Source organism: Argiope bruennichi, chromosome 11, assembly GCF_947563725.1.
Source record: "Argiope bruennichi chromosome 11, qqArgBrue1.1, whole genome shotgun sequence".
NCBI classification, from domain to species: domain Eukaryota; kingdom Metazoa; phylum Arthropoda; class Arachnida; order Araneae; family Araneidae; genus Argiope; species Argiope bruennichi.
The window spans coordinates 78,050,231-78,075,472 of NC_079161.1; the positions used below are offsets into that span (position 1 = coordinate 78,050,231).

The following is a 25,242-nucleotide window of genomic DNA, read 5'->3' on the forward strand; positions in this document are numbered from 1 at the left end:
CTTTTTTAAAAATTACTACTGAAAAGAATAATCATTATTAAAATGGTATTATTGTGCATTAAAAGTGATTTTATTTTAACTAAAAACTGTTATATTTACTTTCATGCATCAGCTTTATATATGATAAATTTGTATTTACATAATTTTTAATACAATTCTACATTAATTATATATATTCTACACATGTGTAATAGATGCAAAGTCATAGAGATATTAGCAGAAAATATTTTAACTTAAGAACACATCCAGTGTGAATGCAAAAATTTTTGTTAAAGATCCTATTTTAAGGAATGGTTACTGCAAGAATATAAGTGAAACAACAGGAATTACTTGTTATTGAATGATGTTTGTGTCTGTGGTATTAATCAGATTAACATGATTTAAATTTAAACTGGTATTATATATTTTATAAATGAGCTTTTATGTTTTCATTATGATTTATGATATCTATATTTAAAACAATTTCAAAATTTATTGTTATATAACTTTTACATGCAGAAATATTGGTAAATAATAAATACATAAAGATAAGGACATCTCTTTAGATACTAATGTATATCTTCCAAAACAGAAAAATCATTACAAAAAATTTCAAAGTAAATATTTTAAACTGTAACAGTGTAAAACTTCTGTTACATTATCTCCATTTATGTTTTTATATTATGCACACTCTGATATATCTATGTTTGAATGTATTCATTCATTCATTTATACTTATACAATTAACATTTAGAGTCACTTCATTATTTTTTCATCCTTTGTAGTCTTTCTTTAGCATTTAAGCTTGTTTCTTTTTCATTCTTCATGTATTTGAGATTTCTATTTGAATTTCACCTACATATTACTTTTAGTGTTAATTTAATAATATTTATAATATATTATATGTAAATTATAAAATGTATCATGAAAAATATAAGGCAAATTGTTGGCCCCTAGATTTATGAAAATTGGCATGTAACTACTTCATAAACTCACAAATGAAGGTTTTTTGAGATTTTAATAAAATTTTTATTAAATCTTAACCAAAGTTCAATGTTTTTCTTCAAAAACTTTAGACATATAAAAGCCATTTTTAGATTACTTTAAAATTTAAAAAATAAACTTTACAGTGATAGTGATTTTATTTCCATGTAATTCCACAAGAAAAACAATTTAGATTTTTTTTATTTTTAAGTATGGTTATACTTGTGTCAAATTCTCCTTTGTTTTGAATTCTTTAGTCTCCATATAATTTTGTTATGGTGATTATTTAAGAATTAAAAAAAGAAGAGCTTGAATATTATTCTTTTATGCAAATATTGTTTATTCACATGACTTATTTCCATGTGTGAAAACAAACACAGACAACTGGAGTGATCCACTTGTTTCAATGAACAGCATATGGAAATTCATTATCATGAATAACAATGATAATAATATTATAGTCTGTATATTTTCTGCAGGTGGTTCAAGGTCACATTTTCTACCTCGTAACCAGTTGTCTGCCTTGCAATGCTGAGGCAGATAACAGTTTTTTTTCTACACAGCTGTTAAGGTATTCCCGAAATGTACTGGCATGGAAAAACAACAAGCTTTGTCGAAACCATGGCAACAGAGAAGGAGAAAGAGTGAAGAGTAGGGAAAACGAATGTCCTTGAAACGCCTACAGAAATTACACAGACTATAATATAAAAAGGAATGTTTCAACTGTTCATAATACCTACACAAAAAGGAAATGTTTCATGTTAATAAAATGGTGCATTTATTGCAAAATGACTTTTGGAAAATTGCCTTGGAATTTATTCAAATGAGTATATATGACAATGGATGGACTTTACATTTCAAAAAATGGAACTTAATCTCTCACAACAATCGTCTCTACAACACCTGTGCAAGTCACACCATCAAATAGAAGAAAATTGTGAATAGGTTCACCCTTTCGAGAAATTCCCTGTAAAAAAATTAATCATTTTAGGCACTTTAATAGACTTCTTTTCTAAATGCATTCTGTTTAAGACTATGAAGTTTATACACATTAATTGTATAAAAACAATAGAACAAAGACTAGTTGTAGTCATAGAATTTTATGTTAAAAGAAATAACAAATTATGTGTATTACATATGTTTACGAGATTCTATTAAATAGTAAGTAAAGACAAGTAAAATATAAATCAGTGGTACTTAATGTGTTAAATTAAAAAATCTAAGGATTTCAACAAGACGATTCTAAATTTATATAATTAAGATTGCTCATATAAATGGCACCAATGAATACAGAGAACAGATTTGATATTGTTGGAATATTCAATAGTATATAAAAGAATTTTACATATTTGAACTCATGGAACAGAGTAGGAAGATTAGTTCTTTAATTGTAATTACCAAGATAACAAATCCTTTTTATATTATATATATATATATATATATAATGATATTTTAAAATCTTAATTTAATCCAAATTAATTTCCAAAACTTTATCTTAATATAGCCCATAGTAATTTCATTTTCTTATTTCTTGATCCAATTTCACTTTAATTAATTCAACTGAAGCTGTGTAAAAAGTACTGCACAATCAATTCTACGTATCGAGTGAAAGTGATACTTCCATAGCCCTTCTCAAAGGTTAATGCATGTATTCAGTCGGCACGTGGCCAGAAGTCCCATGTTATATAAGACTAGTAACCATTTGTTTCCTTCTTCCCTTTTTTCTTACTTTTACTTTTGTGCTGCTCTGTGCCTTCTTGTTGATAATCATGCCTGCCACCCGGAAGAGAATAAAACGAAATTAAAAATACAATGTCTCTTCATTGCTTCAAACCTATATTCTCCTTCAACCAAAATAACCTTACATATACATATATACTAACTTTTCAAAAACCAAAGTCTTTTTAAGTTATAAATATTACAGATATGCATTATTACAACTCTAAGAGCTTTCAATCCTAATAAGTAGATCAATATATATCCTGCAATCCTACTGATATTTTACTTTAAAAACGTTTTTTCTTATAAGTAGACAATAGAATCTTATAATGAAACTAGCAGAAATTTCATAGAACATTCTTAAAAATTTAGTTTAAAAATCTTTTGAAGATGAAAAAAAATCAAATAAATAAATGGAATCACCATTATCTTATTTTGGAAGAATTATTCATGAATAAGAAAGTTTAATATAAATTACCTAATCGAAGATATCCCTTCAATATGCTGATAATGGCAATAAGAGAATAAGAAATATTAATGGAATTTCTTATTTTCTCTGATGTTTCTAAACATCTTTCATCAATCTTCATTTTTGAAATTAATTTTTTTAAAAATTATTTAAATGCTTATATCACATCTGATACAAAAATAATATACAAAAATAAATTTTACACCATTTTAAAAATTAATAAATTGTATCATTAAATTGTCTTTTTAATGATACCAATTTAAAATTAATGCATATTTTTTTTAAATTTTGGTAATTTAAATTTTTTTTTTAAATTGGATTTTTTTTTGTCTAATTACCAATAATAGATAACATTGTTACACTGAAATTCAAATGATTTTCATTGTTTCATCAAATATTTAAGTTTCATGATTTGTTTCTGTGGTTGCAAGTTAAGAAAGAAGGAGTCTTTTTAACATCTGTGTAATTTACAAGAAAGATAAACAATGGAAATTACAACTCTAAAGATAGATTAACTAGACAATTAGATTTCTTTAAATAGGGCTATGACATTATGAGAGTGACTCTATTAGAAAAGTTCACATATACAATGGACAGGTTTTAATTAAGACCATTTAAATATTATGGCTTTAATATTAAGCAATTTGGTGGAATCATCAACATAAAATTATATTTAAAAGATTTATCTGACTAGAAAAAAAATAAAAATATAACCAATATTTCTAGGATGGGAGAAAAAAAAAAGAATGATCACCTGAGGTGGCTAGTATGAAATAAAGACGGCTATAATAAGAATAACAAATATGATTAAGATTTGTGCCATTTGTTTATAATGATGATATATGATTTCAGATCACGAGCAATGTATATTAATCACAAAATAATACCAATAAAAAAAATAAATTTAAAGGAAAGGTAGTAAAAATACCTTAATGATTTCATTTGCCATGACTCCACCCACTGCTGCACAAACAGGGCTTAGCTCACCAAAAACGGAACTAAATAGAAAGAATGCATTAATAAATAAAAGATAGAATACAAATTTCCCAATTATATGCAACTACATATATTCATATTTAGCATTCTTAAAAGTAACTTCTCCAAAATGCAAGATTTAAAATGTAATATTTTGTGTACTATAAAACAGATTTCATAAATTCATAATTGGACTTTGTATATATGTAAATTAAAAAGAATGCCCACAATAGACAATTTTTTTTCAAGCAATATTTTAACAATATGAACAAGTCACAATCAGTAGGTACTTTGATAAAGAAAAAAAGAATAAATTAAACAATCTAATTAATCAATTTTAAAAAAACATAAGATAAACAGAAATTTCTTCAAATCAAAAGACTGTATGGATTGCCAAAAAAATTACAATCCAATAATTAAAACAGAAAAAAAAATTAAATTTACTTTCTAATAAAACAATATATAGCATTATCTGTATTAAAAATCTGGCTCCAAATAAAAAAATTAAAGATGTATCAATCTTAATACATTTAATACAGATATTACAATTGTATCAATCATATATTTCAACCAGGAAGGTAAGAAAACACAATTTGATTGCCTACCAGTTCATTCATCGTTTTATTAAAAATTCATTTCTTTTTATAAAATTTTTTGTCCACCTTAATTTGTTTTTAATTGTCAGTCTCAGTCATTTTAAAAATGAAATAATTCACAACAGTATTTTCTTATCTATACAATCAGATTTAAGAATTAAAAAATAACTAGAAAAGTCCCATTTTGAAGTTATAAAATGTCCAACCACCAATTTGACACTCCCTATCATGGTAAATATAGTGAAATCATGTTAAGAAACCATAAATAACTTCTGGTAAAGCAATAAAACTTTCACAATAAAAAACAGATAAATAACATAAAAAAATATATTTTGATATTAATTAGAAATTCAGAGATTTAATGAAATGAAGATAAAACAATAAAAATCAAAGACTGCAAGGTGTGAATCAGAGTTATGGCAAATTAGATAGATTTCAAAGCTGAAAAATTGCTGTATTCCAGGGTTTTTTGCATGCACATAAGAATTTTATACCTAAAATCTGCTTAAAAATCTTTGCACGTAATTGAAGGAAACAAGGTTAAAAAAAAAAAAAAAAAAAAAAAAAAAAAATCCAATCTCAATTAAAATTGTATTAATTAATTTTGTGGTTGTAAAACCATAACAGCAAGCAACCCATCAATTTCACATTATAAATAAATAAAAGCAATTCAAAAACCTATATGAATTAAAAATATTTTACCTAAATTTTGCAGAAAATATAACTAAATTTATCATTAAATTATACTTTATGACTTAATTACATGTTACTAATTTACATATCAAATTCATAGAACTATGAAATTATTTTATTTATTTATTTATACATGGAGATTATAGAATATTTTTGTAGTTAAACAAAATTGCAAAAAAAAAAAAAAAAAAAAAAGCCATCAATGTGCTATTTTTGTTTAAATTTTTATTTTACAAAGAGGCTGGCTGGTTGTACTTAATAAAGATACATGCTATGAAACAAACAAAAGTAAATAAATTATGCATTCCAGCATTAAAAGTTTTTAAAAATAAAAACTCACAAACCTCAACATTTCATCACTGACTTTATTATCTTCGCAGCCCAAATTTTGTATGGTGAAAGTCCTAACACTTTTCAACAACTGGAGTTCCGATTCTCGGTTTTCAGGAGCAGGGTAATGATTATGCATTTCCCTGAAATTGTTCATGACTGGAAAAAGAGAAATATTAGTGATAGTACTTTAAAACATCCTTATTTTTCAAAAATCTTATTTTACTACATATAAAGACAAATGCATAACTTGCAATGATCTAACAATTTATTTATATAATGATAAAAAAATGCTGTCTGATTTAAGAAATGATTGTGCATAGTTAACCCCATCCAGTAAGATTTAATAATGAAAAATTGTGCAAGAAATAACCATTTAATTTCTGTTTCTTTAAAAAAGCTTGTTTCATTTTATAATTATTGTCTACTATTAATTAAAACTATATTATGGATATGGATATAATTGCAATTCGTAAATTTTTATTCAACATTTCTTCAAAAACATCTAAGGATTTCGGACTCCAAAGGACTCTAAAACCTTCAAAAACTTAGGATTAGTACCTGATTTTCTTAAAATAAAAGATTAAATCCTACAGACTTCTGTAAATTTCATAATTTTAAACACATTATCTATTTCCTTCCAATTTTCAGATGATGTGACTATGATTCTAGAGCCTTCACTAGAATGACTAATGAACTGCCTAGCAAGTTTTCGTTTTCTTGATAATATTTTACTATTATTAATATCAGTATCAGGTATATGTATGCTTATTTCTTTTGATTCTTCAGAATCCTCCCAATCACTTTGATCATTATTGTCCAAACTATTCTTATCCATTTTGGAGTTTATTTTATAATACATTTTTTTCTTTAATAAAAATATATACGGACTGCATGGATCTTAACATTGAATGCAAGAATGAAATCTCATTGACAAACAGTAATTTGGCCGAGACTTGTATCAAGAAATTTTAAAAGTAAACAATATGTAATATTAATCTATGATATCAATGTAAGTAATAAAAGTGCTGCCAGATTCAGTACACTGAAAATTTTAAATCAAATTTATTATCATATTCAAGAGTAAGTCTAGTCGCCTGATGAATATAGTTCATCATTCTGCTGTATGGCATGAAAAACAAAGGATGAATTATACTTGTCATTTTACAAGAATGGGTTAAAAGATTTTTAATGCAATAAGTATCTTAATTGTAAATATTAAAAACAAATGAGTACATACTATTCAGCAGAATATAGACTTTGTTAATTTTTCTGTTCAAACCAGCTCCAATTTTCACACCTAAAGCTGGCCCCAATGGGCAATAATCTAGAACCTGTAAAAAAAAATTTATCAAAAATTAAAAATGAATAAAATATTGCTTAAAGTTGTATTTAAAAGAAATTTAATTTTTTGGGAGTCAGTAACACAATCACTAAATAAGTAGAACATAAAAACAATATCAAAGATAGATATTTTTAATCAAACAAAAAAATTTATTACTTATCTAAAAATATAAATTTTCAGAAAAATATTGATATGTAAATAATAAACTAATATTAAAACAACAAGCTAATATTAAATAAAATAACAAACTAATATTAAAAAAATTCATAGAATGTCATGTAGACCAAGAATACATTTTAAAAATTTCTAATTGCTCTGATAATATATATATAATTTGGCAAATGATTTATTTCTGGGAAAATTGAAATATTCTCATAGTTTATTTTAACTTAAAGTATAGATTTATCAGAGAAGACTTAAATTTATTATTGCAAACAATAATATTTTTTTTATCTTCTTTATTACCACATAAACAGGTGACAGGATTATAAGAACAGCTGTTAAAAAACTTCTATCTGAATCTCATTCTTGAAAATTTTATTTTAAAGTTTATGAATTCTATAATAATTCTTGCATATAAATTAAAAGACCAATCGAATTGTATTTTTTTCATGGAAAAAAATTCATAATAGATTGGTTTAAGTTGTTTGAATTGTCTATCCAAAATAGACCTCTATGTTAATAAATAAGGGAAATTTGAATACAGGTTTGTCAGGTTTGAAATTAAAAACTATTAATCTCAGAGGGAAAAAAATCAATTAAAATGTTACAGGGATTAAAAATACCTGTACAAGAAACTAAAAAGTGTAATAATAGATTAATTAGACCAAAAGCAAATTTTAAAAAGTGCTAATTTGGGGAAATATTTATTTTTAAAAAAGTGAGAACTCTGGAATTTCTTTAAATTTACATGATATGTAAAAAGGAATAACTGATAAAAATTTCACATTGACATAAAATAAAAACTGTTATTCTAAAAATTTGTTCTACAATTTAAAATAGTCTCATAATCATCAATTAAAAAAAAAAGTGAAAATTAAATCGAAAGTCAGTATTTTCTCTTAATTATCAAACCTGAATACGTTTTCAAAAGTTCACAACATATTTTTGTTTTTTGGAAATTTATGGGGGGAAAAAAAAAAAAAAAAAATTCTTTTTTTTTTCAAACTTAATTTTCAGTTTTTTGTTTGTGAAAACTGACTATTATGATGCCAATTAAAATTATATAGCGGCATTTTTAGAAAAGGTTTTTTTTTTTGTACCTTAATTTTCTGACTGATAAAAAAGGTAATGGGATAATTATAACAATTTTTGAAAAATTTCTTTTATTTTCAAATATATTAGCAGTTTCTTACTTACAACTAGTTTTCTAATAGCTTAATTATTCATTCATAGAATGCATTTAAAAAAAATCAACACCTTTGTTGATTTTAGAACAGTACATTTTTTTTCAAAACTTTTCAACTGTTACAATCTATTCTCACTGTAGCAGGTTGTAACAATAAAAACAACAATATTTAAAATTATTGTTTCGTTAGCATTCCTTTATTAATTAATGTACATATGGTGTTTGGTAAGTACAGTCACTCGGCACAGTTAAAATAAGATTTCAATTTATTATAAGTAATAATTATGATAATTTTAATTAATATTATACTTAAAGTAAAATAAAGATAAAATTACTTAACCAATCAGAAGAAGAATTAGTCTGCATCAGGATTAATGTAAATAAATGATAGATTGTTTCCCACTGTCCATATTTTACACCTACATTTTGTAAATTAAACATTGAACTTATTCTCTTTCATCAGAATTAAGGGCAGTTTGTAAAGGCAGTTCAAATCAGTTTCTAATGTCTTACTTCCTAGAGTCAACTAGGGTTAGTGATCCTAGTTTAAATTCCAATTTTTCCAAAGAACTGAATCACCCCCATTCCTAGAATAACACAAAAGGAAGAGAAAGAGCACCAATTCAGATGTTATCATCAGACTGCTCAAAATCAGAGGGTCTCTCTCCAAATAACCCTAAGGTTGCTTCATAACATGCTATAAGATATTGTCAAAATTGCTATATGCATCTCTGCAAGCTAAAGTAAAACCATTCTTTTTTCAGAATCCGTATGTTAGTCAAAAAACCACTTTCTCACTTTTTATCCCTTTGTTTTCTCTTCCAGCTCCATCTTCCACCACCCCTTCTTTTCCCTCTAATTCTAAAGTTTTCTTTCTTTCTCCTAGATTCTTTTTTTTTTTCTTGTTTTTATTTCTTATTAATTATATCATCATATTCTTTAAAAAGTGAGTGAGTTTTTTTAGCCTATTTTGTTTCTCTTTTTAACTAAGTGAGCTTCTGTTGAGGTGAGGATTCAGAAATGAATCCTTAGAAAGAAATCTGGTTTTTGAAGATGCATATCAATATCTAAAGCAGAAAGATCTAACTTGCCTCATTGCCTAGTCATGAAACTTTGATTTATAAAAAATACTGTTATTAATAATAAAAATAAAGCCATCTTTCAAGTTATTACACAGACAAAGTAAATAACTAAAAATATCGTTAAAAATAAATTAACTTATATTAAATTAAAATTTACGAAATATTCCCCCTCCCATTTATTAACTAAAGTGGAGCACTTGTTCACACTACTCATTTTGGCTGGGCACTGACTGTGGTGATGTAATAGGGAAATGTAAATAAATATAAATAAAAACACAATGAAAATTCTGATTAAAATTTTTAAAAATCACTCTTTACCATGAATATTACAACTAGCCTGTAGCTTCTCTATTTATAAAAATTATTTTTGTAAATTCTGTTTTTTCCAATAATAAGACTAATGTAGATATTGATTTAAAATATTTTGCAGTTATTCTATATAATTTTAATTATAATTCCAGAAATGTCACTAAATGTAAAAAATATGGAAATATTTTATTAAATTATCATGCTTTTAAAATTTCTCGTTATTTAAATTAAGCTATTATGTGTTATATCTCATTATTAAAGTATTTTTAACACATACAACTTTAATTATTAATTAAAATTAATATTTAATTACATAATTTAAAACTCTTACTCTGAGATCACTGGAATTAAATGCAAAAAATCAGTATTAAAACTTCCAATCACTACACCCATAATCCCTTATATGGTAGAATATATGGGTATAAACTTAGATGCTTATTTTGGATAACCAGCTCAACAACTTAAGCCGATAAAATTGTTGTTATATATTTTTTCTGCATTTTGCTATTTTTCATGATAATCTGATTGGACTTAAACTTAAACACAAACAACATCAACTTTTTCAATGAATATTAGTTAATCAACCAAACATACTTTTTGAGATAAATGGAGCAAAAAGTTGAACAACAAAGAGCATATTACGGAATGAAATATAATTAACTAAGCAGTATTATTGCCAACAATTGCTAATAAACTTTTTAAAAAATAGTCAACAAATTAATAAAAAATATATCTAAACAGGGACAGAAACCCTAATTTTCAAAATTATGCAATTTATGTATTTAAATGATTTTGCTTACAGTAATAAAGTTGTAACTTACATCAATAACTGCTTCTTCAGATTCTTTTTTCGAACCCTTGGGTACAACTCTGAAAGGAAAATTTATATAAAAAGATAGCCTAATCAAAGACTTTTATATTAAGTTACAGTGATTCCTTCAATGTTTTCTTCACTATCAGCCTTTAAAGTAGCACTTCTACTTCCTTTCAAAGTCTTACCTTTTAATTAGTCTTTTAATTTCTAGTAAATATTATTGTTATACCCCCCCCCCTCCTCCAATCCATCAAGCTGCACATTTTTAAAATTATGTTAAAAGTTTGGCCTATCTTAAGAATTAAATGTTATGAATTAAATTAGCAAGCTTTCAAAGAATTTTGAGTTTACCTTTTATAAACATTTGAAGAAGATATTGATTATAATGGAATAATGCTAACAAAAATAGAATCGGAATAATGCTTTTGCATTAACTTTATAATGGGAGTTTAAAATTACTTATTATAATAAACAATTATTCAAGTTAGATTTTAAGTGCATTTTAATTTAAAAAGTATTGAAACCAGAAGTTTTGAGATAATTAAGTTTTTTTCCCCTCTTATTCTAAATACCTGAAATAAAAGGAATAAACCAGTGGTTCTAAAGTTAAAGAGAATGTATATTCATACAATATAATATATAGTGGGTGGAACACAACTAATCACATTGACCTACAATGACCCAATTGTCTTTATTAGTGTATTTTTAAGTTTTGAGATAGTTAAGTTTTTTTCCCTCTTCTTCTGAATACCTGAAATAAAAGGAATAAACCAGTGGTTCTAAAGTTAAAGAGCATGTATATTCATACAATATAATATATAGTGGGTGGAACACAACTAATCACATCGATCTACAATGACCCAATTGTCTTTATTAGTGTATTTTTAATAATGCTCATTAAAAAACACAAATAAAGACAATTGTATACTTTTTTCTACCTTTAATGCTGATTACTAAGAATATAATTTTAAAATTTCATCATATAAATTCTACCACAAACCACATATCTAAGTATACAGATGTTGTATATGTAAGAAGAATGTAATACCATTTATATGATGCTTACAAAATACACAAAAAGATTATTTTAAATTCTTTTAATGCTTTACAGTCTGCATATCTCGCAAAAATTTCTTCAGTTGTCACCAACAGTTTTTTTGTGGTTATCAGAAGATTATAAACTGTCAAGTTTTACTTGTTTATAATTACGTACGACACACCTTGGTGACACTGCCTGTTGAGCGATACTTTACGTATGACACCATTGTGGTGTCGATGGACGGCATAGTATTAACATGCTTCATGTTCATTCTATATAAGAAAAACCAATTAATAATTATTAAGGACTTTCTTCTTAACTGGTAAACTATTTATTCAACTGTTATTAACAGTATTTTGTAGTAATAACACTACATGATCTGTTATACTTTTTTTGCTATTAAATATTACAGTACAATTAAACTAAAACTGGATGACTAGCCTGTTGATACATGTTTGTCTCTTCGTCATTCCTATTCTTATAATTTTTCTGACTCCCACATTGATGTTTCTTTTTGGTTCAGTACTATATTATATATATTTATCTACTGAAGATAAAACTAGTTGTTTATTTTAGCATAAAATTAAGGGATCCTAAAAAATAGTACTGGCATGCTAACAATTAATTGCCAACGGTATCATGTTGATTATGCTTGCCAATGATGTGCAATTAAGCCTAAAGTTCGCCAATGCACACGGTTAGTCAAAAGTTTGGTAATGGCATACAATTAATATGCCAATAACCGGGAAACACATGGAAGGTAGGGGGGGGGGGAAGACCTAATATCAACTGATCAAACAAATAGGACATAAAATACCTACTACTTTATAATGGGCAAGCGTATCATTTATTACTCTTATAGATTTTATCCTTACTCTTTATATGCTTCATTATTGGATTAACTGAAGTTTCCTATATAAGATTAACACTCAGATTTTAAGTGATAGAGAATTAGTAAATGCATAATACAAGGAACAGAGTTAAGTGTTACACTTTGAAAAATAGTGCAAGTTATATGCCCATCAAAATTTGAAGCTTAAAGACATTTTGTTGTAGAAATCCTGTCTACTGAACTATGTATTAAAAATTTTGTTGAAATTCTTTTTGCACAGAATAATTATGAAGAACCAAATGGTTACCAAAAGTGGCCAGTAATTAATAATAAAAGAATAAAACAAATCTGAAAATACTTACTTGGCATATGTATGCTTTAAAAGGTCAAGGAAGCAATAGCCATAGAACCCCCAAGTGTCTCCACAGTAAAAATGTACTTTATTCTCATGACACATTTTATTGATCCTAATCAAAACACTGAGAGGGCAATCCGTAGCAAAAACTGCTGTGAACTGTGAGAAGAAACTGGTTGGTTTTGAAGAAATATGTTCTGAGTCAATTTTAATTTCAACATTGGGATTTAACTCTTGGATTGCAGCTTTTGAAGCCTTTGCTCTCTGAAATAAAAAATTATTTAGACATCAATTTTTCCATCTTTCCATTATATATATATATATATATATATATATATATATATATATACAAAAGTATTAGAATCAAGTTAATAGGAAAAACCAAAATCAAATAAAAATTAAACCAAAAAAATTATTAAAAAAATATAAAAAAAGAATCCGGCCTGAAGATTTTATCAAGGGTCACCCTCAGGCAGGGATTCAAAGAAAGGGATTTTTTCTGTGAGGACATACAGACATTGTCTAATAATGATTCCTCGTGACCCGAAAATCCCCTGAAGGGTGACCCTTGAAAAAGTCTTCAGGCCGGATTCTTTTTTTATATTTTTTTAATAATTTTTTTGGTTTAATTTTTATTTGATTTTTGTTTTTCCTATTAACTTGATTCTAATACTTTTGTATCAATACATCTGTGTTTTAGAAGTAGCTGCAATTGCGCTCTCTAAATACTATGAAGTTCTTTTTTGGTTTTAGCTTAAATAGGTAATAAATTTTAGTTGCGATTTCGAAACTGTTTTGTTTTGTTTTCAAACTTATTCTTACTTTAGATTGGTTATATATATATATATATACACTATCTATAGGCAAATATAATTCAAATTATAAGAGACAAAAAAAAAAATTACAAATAGCAGTATCACTGACAAATTACAAAATAGATTCTTTGAAGGATCTTAAAGCTACAGAAACAGCTACATGAAATTAAAAATATTTGATCTGAGCAACAGAAATACAAATAATAACTGTTAGTATTTTTTAAAATCAAAAATTCTTTAAATACATGAGAATTACATTCCAAATAATTTAAAAGCATGTAAATGATATACCAAAATATTTTGTTCATAGTTTGTTCTTTTATAGCCAAGAATGGTCACTGAGAAAACTTACAGAAGAAAGTTATTGCCTAACTTATTAGATATGCAAATCTAAAATGTTGTTAGAAACCTTTAATGCAAATTAACAGCTATAAGTGTAAGCCTAAACTTCTTTCTAAATATTCAAATGCTAACAAGGAAAAGAACATAACATAGAAACTAATAATTTTAAAAAATGGAAATAAAAATTATCGGCTTTCAACTTTTAATTGTAATCTATCTAAAGAGAAAATAGAGTATTATTTAAGGAAGGAAAAAATATCGGTACTTTTCTGTTAGCCGGACGCAAATGTTGCCAACTGTGAACCAAACGCGAATTTGGCGGAATTCTACATTATTTGGCGATTTTTCGCTAGTGCCCAGCTAATGGAAAAGTACCAAAATATCGGCGAATGTTTACTTTTTATAAATTCAGGATTCAGTTTTCAAAATATCATAAGGAAAAGAAAATTGTCACATATTTGCTGAAATTTGAAAAGGGATCAAAAGACTTATAGTTCTGAAGAATATAATTTATTAACAATATAGCATAAGTATTATGAATGAAAAATAGGTTATTTAAAAAACAAAACGAGAAATAAGACTAAAGGTTCCTTCCCCCCCCATTTTAAATTAAAACTTACCATCATGATCAAATAAATATTTTATCATAAAGCTTCAATAATAATAATAATAAATTTCAATTAATTTAAAAAAGAGATTATAAAGATACTTACCCCTTCACCAGGTTCAGAACTGGAAACAAAAAATTGGGCAGAGGTGTCCGCAATACTAACCTATAAGATATATTCATATACATGTAAAATGTACTACTTCAATAAACTTTTAAATTATAAATAAAAATAAGATTTTCTGAAATTTTTTTTCAACAAAAGGGAAAATGAAATCTAAGTTGTAAATAAAATTGATTAATATTAAAATATGACACACAGTAAGCCCTGATTATCCACAGGAATATATGGTATATCAAATGCAGATATTTTGTGGTTAATTCATAAAAGAAAGAGACATAAATCAGCACAAAAATATTCTTTTAAATAAGTTTTATTTATAATAGGAATTTTGTATCAAATATGGTTACAAGCGTTTGCAAATCTTCAAGTTTTGATATCCCCAATAGAAGGATGAGCTGATAGATAGTTTCTTTTACTTAGTAATTTACAGAAACACGACTAAGTTTCAAATTAAAATAAAACAGAACAATTAAAAAAAATCAATATTATAAAAGAATAAAAAAAAAAAATTACGCTTAAAATATCTCCAGAAAAGTATTCTCCTTACTCTCACTACATATCAGCCTTTTGTGGAATAAAATTATCCAAAAGTGACAGGCAAAAATATTTTTAAAACAAACAGTATATATGTTTAATTAGATGTTAGTTGGTTTAGTTTTTGCTAAAATTAGTCAATTGTTTAGTTTTTTTTTTTGTATATTAAAACATTTATTATTTCCCCCCCTACCATTTTTGGTTTAATTACTATGGATATATACTTTTTTTTTTTATGAATGAAAGGATATCTGCAGCCTAAGTATAAGTATTCTCTTCATTAAAATGGTAAAGACTTATTAGTGTTGAGATCAGTTTCCCTTCCTTACCCCAGATGGCAGCACATTCCTGTTGTCTTGAAAGTTATACAGAAAAGATTTCTTGTTTGTTTGGCAGTCAAGAAAAGTAGACATTCACATGGAGTGTGAGTGATCAGTAGTTCGCTATGAAAAGCAGAGTAAATTTATTTTAACGATCATGCAGAAACACAGCCATTTTCTTGCAAAACTAGTAGTTTGTGAAAAAAATAATTTTTATTGTCTTTAAGAAATATTTATAATCGTAATATGGAATTGCTTATCGGAAATTGTATAAAAATAAGTAATGGCTCAATGTGAATGATGATTAGTCAAGAAAACTGTTTCCTGATTTTTCTTGCTCAGAATCTTTTATTTTTTGCAAACAGGAACACAGGGTATGTGCTCATGAATAATGTCAATCTCCAATACCAACAAAATCCTTTCAAAAATACTCAAGATTCTGTTTCTTAAATCTACAAATGTCAAAAGAATCTTTCTGTAAAAACTTCCTGGAAAAATTTACTTCACTTGGCTCTTGTATCAGGATGTGAACAGATGTGTTTTTTTATAAGTACTCTCCCATGTACAAAATATGAATCCCGTATAAGAACCCATGAAATAAACAGAAAATGAAGATTCAAATGAATTGTAGAATAAAAATGAATTATTGGGATAAAATCAAAAATTAATATTTAATAAAAATAATGTCAAATCATTTTCTTCTCATGATGAACAGACTTTTCTATAAGCAATTATAAATTTATAGCTTCATTACACATACAGTGTTACATTAGTATAGTGCATTACACATATATTATTAACTTGCTGTATTACACATATAGTGTTAATACATCTTACAGATAATTTTACTAACTTAAAAGACGTTTTTGTAGAAGAAACATTCATATAGAGTTATCAGAATGATTTGACTTTTAACAGATAACTTTAAATTTATAAAACAAACTGCTTGAAAAAATGAAGGGTTATATAGAACCAAAAACTAGTACGGAGAGAGAAAAAAAAAAAAAAGGAGAGACGTGTCCCCAAATACTAATATATATTTTTTCAGCAAAAGCATAACAAATCAAAAAGTATTGAAGAATCTTCCATTCATCGTTGCTACAAAATAGCAATTGCTTTTTGATAAATGTCATTCATTCTTTAAGTTTCCAAAAGTATTACTTTTGTTTCTATGCAGTACTTCTTACATAAAAAAATATTGACTAATATTTTTTTTATAACTAATGTATTATCAGAATGATTGATTTTAATTGAGGGATATATAAAGCTAAATACCATATAGGCTGCAGAATACATGCATTTAAATACATATACTAACTCTTTTATAATGTTAAGCTATTTTAAGAATATCTTATTTTAAAATAAGATAGTTTTCACAACCATGTTCAATCATTTTTAGTAAGTATTTGGGAATATCTTTGGATGTTGAAGAATATTACAGCAAAATCTTGTTTTGATATAAATGTTCCACTATTCTTGAATTATGTTAGAATCAAAATGTGTTATAAAAATAATATGTTAGGCACTACTTCTAAGGCATATTTGTAAATTTGAATATGCTTCAAATATCAAAGCTTCAATAATCTTAAAAAAAAAAAAAAAATTGCCAGATTTGACACTATAAATTTTATATCTCAAATATTTGTTCTGTCATAATCCCCCCCCCCTCATGTTAAAAATATTAATATATAAAGTGCTTTTCAGTCACATTCACTACTCTTATCTTGATAATGTGAATATCTTTGTTTTCAAAAATTATTCCTCGTATTTTCTCAAAAGGCAGAGCAGAAAGAAAGAAGGAGATATTCATTCTTAAAGTTGCATGTTATTCCATATTAAGACTATTGGAATGTTTATATGGGTGTTAAAATTAATAGAATAATATATGTATATATATATTTTTACTGTTGTATTATTAAAAATTGGCAAACATTTCTTTTGTAATCATTTTAAATTTGACTTATAATCTAGACACTTTTCATTATCACAATACATAATTCATATCAAGTATTATAGTCTGTGTATTTTCTGTAGGTGGATCAAAGTCACATTTTCTACCGCGTTACTTGTACCAGACAACCAATAACAAGGTAGAAAATGCGTCCTTGAACTGCCTACAGAAAATACACAGATTATAGTAACTATGTATGATGGTGATAGTAGACTAGTATGGCCATTTTCATTTTTTTATTTCATGTGTACAAGGACATATAGAGTGTCACCTTATGTTCTGTGCTTATAGCCATTACAATATGCACATTCAAGGAAAAGCATCACAGACACTGAAAGATTATATTAAACAAGGCAACATTCTCATTACCATAGCATTGTACGGTTCTGCTCTATATCTAGGTGGCGCTAATAATTCAAAGTTATAGTTAATATTATATATCAGATATTTATTAAAGAAAATGTAGAAACCTACTGGTGTTTCATCCATAATTGTAATAGACTTCACTCCACTTAAAGCCAGATTCTTGACAACTTCGGCTCCAAGACCATTTAGACCAATTATTAAAATCTTAGATTCTCTTAAACTGCAATTGAAAAAAAAAAAAAAATTAAAAAAGGTATTTACACAAATTTTATAGTATTTTAATTATCCATTAGATGTGATTACAATTTTAAAACTTAGATAAATAACCTGTAATCTAAAAAAAAAAAAACTATTTTAATATTTAATTTAAAACACCTTAATGAATTGATAGAAATGGTATAATGCTTAATTTTATAAAAATGAAGTAAATACATGAAAAAGTTTTAAATCAGCCATAATTACTTTTGTTTTAATTATATTAAAGTAAATAATCATAAAAAAATTGCTAAAAATCTTATGTTAATCTTACAAATATACATAGCAAAAACATGCCATTAACTCAAAAATTTCATCAATCGCATACGTTTAAGCACAAAGTTTGCCAATGGCATGCAATTATCACACCAGTACTTAACCATATTTATGACATTAATATACTATTCTTATTTCGATTAATTTTTACAACAAGTATATATTTCTGGTAAAAGGCATTGAATTATAAAGAGCTGCTTCAAAACAAAGCAAATTTAGAGACTTATTTTGTAACATTTTTATCTGAATTCATTTTCTAGTAACCATTTCTAATATTCTTTCATAAGCATAATTCTAATTTATTTCAAACAAAATTAAAAATTAATAACATCAACAGTAGAATTTAGTTACATAATATTGTAAATTCTAAAAAAAAAAGTATGGTATGTATAAGTTATTTCAATGGGAATTGAATTTGCTTGACAATTTGCTTCAAAATGTACCAACTTTTTCTCTTATCATAACAACCATCAAAATACTTTTATGTATCCTAAATACAGCAGGGTATATAGCAAAATTCATAACAAATCATTCAGTTTCTAATATCAAGTTGTTACAGTTCGTACTCATTTTGTGTGCTTTGGAAATAACAAAGAAGTGTTATATGCATTTCATTCTTTGTGTGTGTGGGTGTGTTTAGATGATTAAAGCAAATATTCTCCTACTTTATGTTAATGGCTAACTGGTGAACTGGTTGGTAAATTCAATACTAAATTTCAAGTGATTTTTATTGCATACTGATTGCCTTTGGCCATATTGCATACTGATTGTCATAAAACTGTATTATTTTAATAGTCTTATGCATGCTTTGTTCATAGTGTGTATAAACCTTTCTAATAGAAAACTTTTCCATTTATATTCATATTTAGCACTACTGTAAATATTTGTCATGTAATCAATATACATATCAAAGAGTACCTTTCTTTAGATTTCAACAATGGAAGAAAATCATGTAATTAAATATTTGGTGAAACAATTAAAATAATTTTTAATTCATTCTTAACAATGAAAATATTGTTAATAAATTATACAACCAAACTATGCTTAACAAGCACCTCACATAATATTAAAAACAAAATATAACAAAAAATACTTGTTAAACAAAGTATCTCGTTTAACAATTTTTTGCAGAACAAGCAGCAAAAAGACACTGTGCATCACATGCAGCATTGGTTTGAATCTTTTTGAAGACAGCCCTTATATCTATATGCAAGAAGTAAGTTTTGACTGAATATCTTTGTGAAATACAATTTCAAGGAAATTGAGTAAATGCCTGTGTAACTTAATCGATGATATATTGTTATGGTAAGATTAAGGTAATAGAAGTGGAAAACAACAACAATGATGAGCTGGTGAAAGAACAAAGCCAGAATGATCAAACAGCTTATGGAACTACATTCTATGTCAAGTAAAAAGATGCAAAGGAAATCTGACCAGGAAGAGAACAAATAATAGGCACAGCAGAGCAATAACCTTCCAATGAAATAAGAGAAAGTTTGGAAACATGGGAAATTATTGCACCATACTTTGAGAAGCATTACCCTGATAGTAGCTACATACACACCAAATTCATTTAATAATAATACTTTGTCTCATAGCCAAAGACAACTTTAAACAATTTTCTTGTAACAAAAACCTGCATTGCAAATAATAATTTACATTATTATAATTTTTCGGATTGAAATCAACTGCCCTATTTTACATAGATTTCCATGAAAAAAAAATTTGTTTAGATTAACAAGTGTTTTTTTTCCATTATAAGTAAAATTTGGGAAAGGATTACACTCATTAAATTGGGTTCCACTATACTTAAAAATATGGTAAAAATTAATTAAATGTTGAATAAAGAATTTTATAGCAACTAAATTGGTATCATTCTAAAGATAATTATGTGGACTTTTTCCTCCTCTTTACGTTAACTGTGGTTGAATACCTACTGCATATAATTTGTTCATTAGAGGCCCTAGCCCAGATGGATTAAGGGGGGTAAAGAGATTTTCTAAGAACACTTAAATGAATAAATATATGATCATACATTTACAAAATAAATAACAGCTATGCAAAGACATTTTTTGTAAGCAATCCCTTAAGAACACAGGCTGCCCTTGTGGTTTTCAAGGGGAAGGGGATTTTTCATATATCTTAAAGAGAAATTCTGGTGTTTCAGCATTTTGAGGTATTTGAAATAAAATTATCTTAGGAATGAGAGGGTTAAAATGGTGTAAAAAATTATTCTTGTATGGAGGATATTTTTGTAAATTACTGCAAATAATAATAAAAAAAAAACTATTTTATTTATTAGCTAATATTTAGGTAATATTTTTAAAATCTAATTTAAACCTTAATTAATTTTCTAATATATTTATCTTAATTTAACCCATATTAACTTAGTTCTAAAATGCTCCCTTATTTCCTGATCCATTCCACCTTTTTTATCTATTTAATGTTGCATGAGTTCTGTAAAGCTGCTGAAATCGGCAAGTTCCCACATTCTGAGTGAAAGGAATTAAAATTTTTCATACTTTGCAAATTCTTTTGAAAGATACTTATAATTCCCTTACTTAAATCGACATGTGTAAAAAAATTACTATCAAAATTTCATTGTAAAAACTATTGAAAGGAAATTTTCTCTCTCTTCTGTTCTTGTATCACTTGTGAACAGATGTCAGTTTCGTCATCACTTCTTGTCCATAAATTATGCCTCCCAGGATGAAATAAAGTGAAATTGAAAAATTCAAAAGAGTCTTCTATTTATTCCACCATGCAACTGCTTCAAAAATATGTTTTTACATGATATATATATATATATATATATATATATATATATATATATGTAAGCACCATTTTTGAAGCAGTGGCCAAAGACAAAGATGACACTGAATTTTTAACTTCATTTTATTCTCTTCCGGGAGAGACATGATTTTTTAACACGCAGAACAGACAAGACATGCTGCAGCACAAAAGCAGAAGAAGGTAAAAGAGAGGGAAAATAGTTTATCACAGTGATTATATATTTTCAAATTTTGATAGGGATTTCTCTACATGTGCCAACCAAGGTAAGGGAAACATAGGGATCTTTTAGAAGAATTTATATAAGTCAGCAATATTTTATCCCTTCACTCGGAGAATGTGAACCACTGACAAAAGCATTTTCACAGAGCTTTTGTTGCATTAATTAAATAAAAAAATTGGAATGGGATCAGGAAATAATAGAATATTTTAGAATGAAGTTAATATGGGTCAATTTAAGACAAAACTTCAGAAATTAATTAGAATTGAAATTAAATATTAAAATATCAATATTATATATATATATATACAAACAGTAAGATCACTAAACAAGCAGTAAGATGCACTGCTTCTTTTCATTTGAGTTATTTCTATTTTATGTAAATTTCATAGCTGTGAAGTAATAGCTAATAAGAATAAGCTACGATATCATGAACAATCAGGTTTAAACATGTTTTTAACAGCTGTGTATAAGTGTATGTAAATTTTTATATACAACAATGGAAGAAGTAGTGGTAGAATAATGAATAGCTATTTTATTATGTTATATTTACTTATTTAAGTTGAAATAAATTCTTTTTTATGGTAAAAGAATTAGTCGTTTTTGCTACAATAGTTAGCAACTACATAACATCCCCCCATAAGTCAAACGGTCTGGCTTGTAGAGTGCCAGCACACACATACATATTCATTGATTTAAGTAGAGATTTTTAAAAAAAATCAACTAAGAATTTTTATCACTTAGTATTAATTGCATACTGATGACAAGTATAATAAAATTTAAGGGTATCATTAATTGCATGCCATTTGCGATACAATCAAATTTTAGTTAATCTGGAAAACTTTATTAGTGCACTATCTTTAGCAATTCTGTTTGACCATTAATTGCTGGCATTTGGTTAATATGTAAGTATCAGATTTTTTTTTTACAATTAGCCAATTAGGATGTTTAACAAAAGATCCAAGAATTATTTTTGAAACTGAATCTTATATTAACAACATCATAACATTCAGTAGTAAAAAAAAAGGAACAACATAAATAAATTAATTTGCACTACTACACCAGTTGATTAGGCAACTAATAACAGAAAAAAAGGTTAAAAAAATTATTTTATCAGAAAAACTCTTTTAGACTTCAATCAAACAGAAATGAAATAAAGTAGACTGGACATGTAACTGATCAAGAATCTGAGAAGTTTGAAAATTTTATAAGTCTATAAACTAGCCAAGTCTTATAGCTGAGATGGTTGAAATGTAGTTTAGTGTTCCCCTGAGTTTGTTGCCAAAACAGTAACACAACAAACTGATCTTATAGCAACCCTAACACTGTTTAGTTTAATACTTTTTACAGTGGTTGAGTTGTACATGAACTACAACTATTTTACGAAAAATGTTAAATTAATAATAATAAAAAATATCAATTAAAGATTTTAATTTAGTTTTGTGTTATAATTAAAAGTTTTTTAATGCTAATAAGATACTATAATGTTATATTTAATATGAATATGAACAGAAAATATTTATTCTTTGCAATACTTAACTGTTGATATGCATTTTAGAAATCGTCTGAATTATTAATTTAAGAAATCGTTTACAATGGAATTCCTTGCACATTTCGTAATTCTCTTTTAATCTGACAGTCTCTTGATAATTTGTTATGTTGCTAATTGTTCAACAACAGATGTGTGGTGAATGGGATGGCAGGAAATAATTTGTACCTGCACAATGGATGAAGAGCGAGTGGAATATATAAATAAATATATAAACATTTTTTACAAGCTGATAAATTTGGGGAAAAGGATGCTTGTTTGAAACTTTAAATGAGGAATGATTTGATTCCTTCTTTCTTTTATTTTGATTATCTACTGTTCCTGTTATTCATACAGTCCTTATGTTCAATGAGCTAGCGAAGCTAATAGGATCTTGTTTCTGCTGCTAGGATGTTTTTTATAAATTAAAAAATTATGCCCGGTGCCTTCCTCAGATGCCAAAGGTCTCGCATGCTCTAAATTTTCCTCTCTATACAACAGACCAGTGCAGTTGGTTTGAAAAACCTTATTTCAAAATAGTTAAGATAAGTAGTAATAATGATTCCAAAAATTAAAAAAATAATAAAATAAAATAAATACATAAATAGAAATTCTCCGACAAAACAATATTTATCAGTAAAGATCATAATTTTAAATAGTAAAAGTTTACAATTAAGTGCTCCTTGATTTTTTTTTTTTTTTGACACTAAGACTGGTCATTTTCGGTCAGTACAGTAACATCAATGAAAAGAAAACATTACAGAAACCAGAAATAGTGCTTCATTGCTATAATTTGTCGTCAACTAAATCTACAATAGAACCAATTTAATGCAGAAAGTGGTAAACATAATTGTTTTGCAGAAGTGTTTGTTTATTTTATCCACCTTCTTTTTTGGCAACTTGGCATAGAAAGAGGCACACTAAACTACATATTTACCAATCAAATGATCTTACTTCAATCAAAGCAAAATTTACAAATTACAAAGAATAATTTTTGTCACAAATATAATTTGTTTATAAACCAGAGTTTAAAAGGCATTTATTTTGTATTTAAAACTGCATTTATTATTTTTAGTTGCTCCAGAAAAATTACAATAAATTGACTCAGTATTTATAACAACACACAAACAGTCAACTATCAGATTATACATTAACCTGAACACCTAAAACTTTTACCACAGCAGGATTTTAAAAAACTTCACTAAAAATGATTTTAATGTAACTAATACCAAAACAAAACATACGTAAAGACATGGATTATCAATCTCAGAAATCATGAACCTTCATTGTTTATTGTATAATCCTGAACGGAAGCTCTCAAAATATGAAGAAAAATGTTTTCTTTTTGAAAACACATGATATTTTATAAAAATTTTCATTACTCATTATTCTGTATAAATTTTTAAATGAATCGAAAATCGTTCACATTCAACTTACCGCTTCTGACAATCCATACCCCATAATCTTATTTGACGATCATACAATGCAGCTTCATCTTCCGTAATATTATCGTTTTCGTTTGACATGCCTGCAGCTTCACGATCTCGCTTCACACCCATTTTATTTTGAAGAAACCTTAAAGTTATTTCCGCAATTCTGACAGATTGTTTCAACAATCACAAAATAGTGCAAACTTTAAAGCGGCTTCTCATCTCAATATTACAGTTAACGACAGCTTGCAGTTAAACTACACAAAACAGTAAAAAAAAAAATAATAAATAAAATGTTTTTATAAAATTGGATTTGGAAAAGTTACAAAAAAACTCATTCAAAAATGTTTCAAAACGCTCAAGAATTTCGAAGACACTGAAAATAAAATATCTTAAGATGAAAATCGTATCAAAAATTAAGTGTGAAGGATATCATACGATCTAATTTCTGAATGTTTGATTGGTGCGTTGAGAATTCAACTGAATTACAGTTTGTCATTAATATTTTTACTTCTTAACTGTTGCTTTAGTATGTTAAAATATCAAAAATTAATAACTTATTTGGTACAAAACTCTGGGAATGCAAAAAAAAAAAAAAAAAAAAAAAAAAAGGCAAGAACTTGCTGAAACAAATGGAAAATATCACATTTTCTTGAAAGAATTAAAATATCATTACTAGTTTCTGACAGGCTAATCAAGTTAATATGTGTTGTTTTTTGATTAAGTTTGAATCATCAACCAGAAAGTGTTAAAAAATTTATTGTTAATTGTAGATGTTTTGCCACTCAATTTATTTGAACAAAAGTGAATGCTTA

General features: G+C 26.4%; 1 protein-coding gene across 1 annotated transcript; it reads right to left on the reverse strand.

Annotated features, from left to right (window-relative positions):
* Nucleotides 1–1,752: 1,752 nt before the first annotated feature.
* On the reverse strand, nt 1,753–24,676 carry LOC129957112 (SUMO-activating enzyme subunit 1-like). The gene is made up of 9 exons (XM_056069263.1): nt 24,435–24,676; nt 18,037–18,148; nt 14,740–14,799; nt 12,877–13,133; nt 10,651–10,699; nt 6,986–7,079; nt 5,760–5,904; nt 4,080–4,149; nt 1,753–1,930 (listed from the first exon to the last, which is right to left on the reverse strand). Exons 1-9 carry the CDS (start codon nt 24,554–24,556, stop codon nt 1,835–1,837), a joined length of 1,005 nt encoding a protein of 334 aa, XP_055925238.1. The 5' UTR covers nt 24,557–24,676; the 3' UTR covers nt 1,753–1,834.
* Nucleotides 24,677–25,242: the final 566 nt, after the last annotated feature.

Coding starts and splice junctions, on each gene's coding strand:
- LOC129957112 (XM_056069263.1), bottom strand. CDS start 24,556: ATGGGTGTGAAGCGAGATCGTGAAGCTGCAGGCATGTCAAACGAAAAC. Junction 10,700..12,876: donor TTAAAGCATACATATGCCAA/GTAAGTATTTTC, acceptor TTTTCCTTTCAG/AGTTGTACCCAAGGGTTCGA. Junction 7,080..10,650: donor CTGAAGAAGCAGTTATTGAT/GTAAGTTACAAC, acceptor TTTTTTTTACAG/GTTCTAGATTATTGCCCATT.